At 30.0% G+C, this 5,998-nt stretch overlaps 1 protein-coding gene across 3 annotated transcripts; it reads left to right on the top strand.

Annotated features, from left to right (window-relative positions):
- Positions 1 to 2,044: 2,044 nt before the first annotated feature.
- On the top strand, positions 2,045 to 5,720 carry LOC139848345 (protein root UVB sensitive 5-like). 3 transcript variants are annotated; one of them, XR_011759916.1, is made up of 8 exons: positions 2,045 to 2,159; positions 2,361 to 2,432; positions 2,798 to 2,892; positions 3,820 to 3,973; positions 4,107 to 4,232; positions 4,767 to 4,839; positions 5,146 to 5,235; positions 5,553 to 5,720. XR_011759916.1 is itself a non-coding variant. In XM_071838073.1 (6 exons), exons 3-6 carry the CDS (start codon positions 2,867 to 2,869, stop codon positions 5,592 to 5,594), a joined length of 231 nt encoding a protein of 76 aa, XP_071694174.1. In that variant the 5' UTR covers positions 2,045 to 2,159; positions 2,361 to 2,432; positions 2,798 to 2,866; the 3' UTR covers positions 5,595 to 5,720. The 3 variants fall into 3 exon arrangements, 1 of the variants encoding a protein (XP_071694174.1); XR_011759915.1 differs by having other exon boundaries at positions 3,224 to 3,973; XM_071838073.1 differs by lacking the exons at positions 3,820 to 3,973; positions 4,107 to 4,232.
- The last annotated feature ends 278 nt before the right edge of the window (positions 5,721 to 5,998 follow it).

Below are 5,998 nucleotides of genomic sequence, written 5' to 3'. Positions count from 1 at the left end.
ATACTCCGTAAACTTTAATCTAACAATTCTTAATAATAATATAATATTAATAATTAGCATTCAAGTGGAGGATAAAAACACGTGGAATGAAAAAGAAAGAAACAGTAACTTCACATATTTCAAATTTGGAATAGTGTGGCAAACAAGAGGGGTTCAATGGTTGGTGATTAAACACGAGTAATATGGATAGATAGATGGTTGTGGTTCCTCTCTATATGTATGTATATGTATATTATATTATATATGCTATGATAATAGATAGATATAAGATATAATATAGTTAGTGGAAATGGGAATCATCAAAAATAGAAAAGTACCAATCACTCAAAATTTTCGGATGAAATTAATAAGTGGTTTAGTAAATGCAAAAGATAGAAACAAAAAATATAGAAACAAGAATAGAAAGCAGGAAGTGGTGGGGTGTGATCTTTTGTTTGTGTACGTGTATGTAATTCTATATATAGGTAAATGTGTAACAAATGTGAGATAGTGCGAAGCAGAATCAATTACATAAAGAAGATGTGGGGTTGATGGATATTTGTACCTAGATGCATGAATATAGCTCTATGTATATATAAGTTAGATAGAATATTATAAGAAACAAACACAATCATTCATATCAATTCTCATAATCACGGATATATTTACTAGTTAAATTTCATTCAATCAATCAACAAATCAACAATAGTAAATGATAGAAAGTAATAATAATAAAATCAAATGAAATTAAAACGTGTAGGTTCCTTACCGCCATCTATCACGGACTAACTTTCATGCTCCATTATAAATCAGTGGCGGATAAAAAGTCTTCAGAAAAATCTCAAAATTTTAAATTAACAATATTTATTTATTTTGGTCATTATGGTATAAAATTTGATCCTTAATTTGTTAAATAAAAATTACATCAACTGTCTCTCTCAATTTTGGGTAAAATATAAAAAGTGTTAAAATTTAATAACTAGATTCTAAATACATTTTTAGTAAGCCTAAAATTTATAGAACTCATTTTCGAATCACCGTTTATTTTTAAAATCATATAAGTTTGAATTTAACTTACTTAATATCAATCGAGACATCAAATGAGTATAACAATCATTTAATATTTATTTTTAATATACTTTAATTATATATATTGATATATTTTAAATAATAATTATTATAATACCCTATTTTTATTTTATTTTACAAAATTAAATTTTAATAGCAATAACATATAATATTTCAAATTATATTTTCAATTACCATATATATATATATATATATATATATATATATATATATATATATATATATATATATATATATATATATATATATATATATATATATATATATATAGGGTGAGGATCCAGGGAGAACTCATGATAGTAGAGAACTCATGGAACTCGTGCAGATTCACTAAATCTGCGTGCAGATTCACATATTTTTTTTATTTTTTTTTGCAGATTTTTTTTTGTTCAGAAATTTTTTTTTTGCAGATTCAGTCAATCTGCGTGCAGATTGACGATTTTTTTCCAGTTTTTTTTTTATTTTTACAGATCGACTTTTTTCAGTTTTTTTATGCAGATTGAGTCAATCTGCATTTTTTTTGCAGTTTTTTTTTTTCAAATCGACTTTTTTCTGTGCAGACTGACTTTTTTTTGTGCAGATTGACCTTTTTTGCAGTTTTTTTTTGCAGATTCACTTTTTTTTCTGTGCAGATTGACTGTTTTTTTAAAAAAAAAACTGGAAAAAAACGTCAATCTGCAAAAAAAAAAAAATCTGCACAGAAAAAAAAACTGCAAAAAAAAAAAAAATTTTGTAAATCTGCAGCAGATTTACTGAATCTACACGAGTTCTATGGGTTATCTACGTACCCTAGTTTTCTAGGAATCCTTTCACTATATATATATATATATATATATATATATATATATATATATATATATATATATATATATATATATATATATAGAGGGTAAAGATGTAGCGCTAAGCTGTATTTTGAGATAAGCCTATAAGTAATCATCCATCCGTTCATCTGACGTTACCTTCTTCTTGTGCAGATTAATTCTTGTGCTCATGCGTTCCATCTTGTTCATACTGATAGGGTATATTGGTAATTTCTGTTTGAATGATTTCAGGTCAATTCATTCACCCACGCTCCCTCAATGAAGCAGGTACATGTCCGTTACGTTTTCTAACAAATTTTAATTTTCGATTCATGTTATTCTATCACTTTATTAAGCAATTGATTCTCACTATTTCAATTCGTTATCAATTCGGACTACTCATACATCATGAATTGTACATACGATTTCAATTATACAATCTATGAATAGGTTATTTTCAATTCTAGGGTTTTTGTTCTTATTTTTCAGATTCACTATGTGTACTTGTTCTGGTGCTCAATCACAATTGCGTAATCATAAATGTTCATCTAGATGTTTCAAGTAAGTGCTATTAACCTATTTCTTAATCTTTAGTTTTGTTGTTTTATACATCACGAAACAATTATGAATAACTGATAGAAAATGGGAACTGAACTCATTAATTCTGAAATGCAAATTATTTATATTTATATTAATAAATAAACCTAGCATGATGGCTAGGAACTGAACTCATTAATTTTTAGCAAATAATTAATATTAATAAATATGCCTAGCAAGATGCTAGGAACTGAACTAATTGAGCTTTATTAAATATTATCAAAGTTGGTCATTGTAGTATAGATAATTGACAGAACCTTGTGTATTCATGTTCTTTAATGAATTATCAAAGTTGGTCATTGTTACCTTTTGTTGTTATGATTTTGCAGTTTCAGTTGAAGTTTTTATGATGAATGCTGAATTTCGATTGCAAATCAACCTTATGATTAAATTCTTAAATGAATAATGAAAAAAACCTTCTATGGTATGGTCCTAATTTCGACTTAGTTTCAACATACGTTGTTTTTATTGATTTAATTAGATGGGCTCGTACCTGTTGCACAAATTATTTACGATACGTGCCTTAATTTGCTATGCTTGAAATAATTGTTATTCATTAGATAAACTTCATTGTTGTTATTCATTTAGTAATGTAAGTGTTCATGGGTTTTTCTCATTTAGTATTAAACGATCCTCCATAAAAAAAAGTACAAAAAGATGTTTAGATCTTTGGGTTTCATAAAAAAAAGTACAAAAAGATATTTAAAAGTGGACTTGTAAATTAACCTAATATAATGATTTTTTTTTTATGTTAGTTCGCCACGATGAATTAAGGATACCTGTTTGATTACATTCGAGACCCTCCAAATTTCATGTTGTACTAATAGCAATGAATCCTCGGTGTTTAGGCTCTTTGCATTTCAACTGCATCCTCTATGCCAGGGAAGCATTTAGGTTCATAATAGTTGTGCTTTGTTGGAGCATAAATTTGAAGTAGACAAAATCACATTTAGATAATAACATCTGTTGTGAACAACAACAACGTAAACATATTTTATCATGTTGTTGTTCTGTGAACAACATGATAGACTGGAGGATGAATTTTTTTTGAGGAAGTCAATGGTGATAAGTGATAACCAGGTAAAGGCCTTTATTTAGTGGTGGAAAAGCAGACAGTTGTGTAACTGATAATAGTGGGTCATGGTCAAAACGGGTAAATTTTGTCCATACTTTGACGTAAGAAAATTATATTGCTTTAAAGTCTTTTTTTATATATATATTTACCCTCACACACTTAAATAGGATGGTTCAGGAGTTTTTATGTATCATAAACATAGTTTTGGAACTTTCATCCCATTTGATATGTTTCCCTTTAAGGGTTTCCTTTTGAAGCTACCCATTTGCCTTACAGATATCAAATCATGCTCATAAGTAAACGGGAAATCTTTTTCTGTATCTGGAATATGTAAGCTTGGTATAACGCATGATTCTTGCATCTGTGGAGGTGGGGATCAAAATTATACCAAATTCTTGTACCAAGGCCTTTCGGATAGTACTTCCTATCTGTAAGTGATCGTTCTGCCATCATCAATATGTCATTCACTGTTCTCACTTTCCAAGATCGTTTTTTTCCACTTGAATGCCCACTGCCTGTTATTTTTCATCTCCTGAAATTTGTTTTTTTATGTCCATTCATAGTTATACAATGCTTCATTGAAATCTTTTTTTGCAAACTGGAGTGATTCCCTGACTTCATTGTTTACTCATCATATCCACTGCTACGGTGTTGGTTGTTGGTCGCCATGGTTATGGGGCAATTAAAAGGTAATCATCCATCTATATAAATAAACGAAGTTATTAACTGCTTAAACCTCTGTTCTAGTACTTTTGCTCTAGTACTTTTGCTCTAGTACTTGATGTGGAAAACCAAACGATTTTTAGTCTTGAGTTTGTAGGGCTGTTTTAGGGAGTCTAAGTGATTATTTTACGCATCATACCTACTGCTTTGAAATAGTGCAGTATTATTGGATTATAATGGGACATTGATGCCACAAAATTCCGATTATATAGACTCCGTGAGTTTCCTATAAATGTCACAGAAATCCCTTAATGGTTGCTGTACGGTTGTCCCGGTTTTAATTCCATGAGTAAGTCAATGGAGCAGATTGTATAGGCAACATGCCTGAAATTTTGTTTCCTTCAACATTTTGTTTGCAATTGAATGTGTACTTAGAGTTTATACTTCCAATTAGAAGTTGCAATTGTACTGGGCCCTATAAAAGAGTCCATGCATAATCTTACAAGAGTAGTCTAAACAATCTTATGTGTACATTTATTCTATTTTTCAATATGATGCAGCATCTTTGATCTCTGTACACCTCTCTACCCTGCATATTTCCTGCCACTAGCATCTTTAGGAAATCTTGCTAAGGTACTCTATTTATCTGTATCCTTGTTGTTTGGCAGTTCATGCTGATAAGATTTATTAAAAGATCAGGAAGTCTTTTTTTTTATATAATACCGCAACGCAATGACTTAAAAGTTAAATTTATTATTAATGAGAATGAGAAGTTTTGTCATATAAGTATCATGATTGTCAAACATCATGATGAATTGATTTGTACGATCACATGCTACAACGTGTCTTCTTCACGTTTTTAGCTAAGTTTCACGTTCTTTTATTGTGGGTTTGAATTTGAATCTTATAAAAGATCATGTGGTTTGACAACTTGAACAGGCTGTGGCAAGAGGGCTAAAGGATCCTTCATTTCGGGTGATCCAAAATCATTTTGCTGTTTCAGGAAATCTTGGAGATGTGGCAGCAAAGGTAATAGCATATGTTATTCTATTAAGTGTGTTCCTAAAAAAGTTTAATATCTGACATGATACATAGTATTTAAACCATTGACTATTATTCAAAAGCTAAATTATCCATCAACAATCAACAATGACATTATTACAGGATTGTGAACCAATGCTATTAACTTTATATAATATTCTCGTAAGGTGCTAGTATATAATTTTGGTTTAGAATCTTGCCAAAAATCTTGCCAGCTGTTGTGTGCATCTTTGATAAGACTCTGTTTATTAGTATTATGATTCACATTGCTTTATTACTTGTGTTAATATTATGTCTCATTTTAGGTGGTCACGAGATGTAGAATGAGAAACCCATGGTCAGAATAGTAATAGTGATTTTGGATTGATGCAAATGACTGTGCTGCTGAGCCCGTGAATGATAACATTTTGATGTATGATAACATTTTTTTGGTGAATGATAACTTTATATAAATTTATTAACTTTATATTTTTATGGCCTCAATGTTAATATATTTTTGATTATAAATCTTTTTTGTTATACTTATTTCTTGATATGTTATTATACATATGATGTATGATGTATGTTAATGGTGTATCCTATCGTATACACGCATAAAAGGCATAACGGTTGCATAAAAGTAGTATCAGGAAGGCTGGAAACAACAGTTCTGTGAAGTTTTCCGTTCAGCGTTCTACGCTGTACAGGCTGCTCCGTCATGCGTAAGCCCTGAAGGCCGCCTAGCGCGTAAGCCCTGACCGGAGAACGCCAC

The sequence above is a fragment of the Rutidosis leptorrhynchoides genome, chromosome 5 (assembly GCF_046630445.1).
Source record: "Rutidosis leptorrhynchoides isolate AG116_Rl617_1_P2 chromosome 5, CSIRO_AGI_Rlap_v1, whole genome shotgun sequence".
Classification (NCBI taxonomy): domain Eukaryota; kingdom Viridiplantae; phylum Streptophyta; class Magnoliopsida; order Asterales; family Asteraceae; genus Rutidosis; species Rutidosis leptorrhynchoides.
This window is presented reverse-complemented; position numbering and strand designations above follow the sequence as displayed.

Bases quoted from the DNA above. Each gene is read 5' to 3' on its own strand.
- LOC139848345 (XM_071838073.1), top strand. From the start codon at position 2,867: ATGAATAATGAAAAAAACCTTCTATG. The intron at 4,840-5,145 runs GTACTCTATTTA...CAACTTGAACAG, and splicing joins CTTTAGGAAATCTTGCTAAG to GCTGTGGCAAGAGGGCTAAA. The intron at 5,236-5,552 runs GTAATAGCATAT...GTCTCATTTTAG, and splicing joins TTGGAGATGTGGCAGCAAAG to GTGGTCACGAGATGTAGAAT.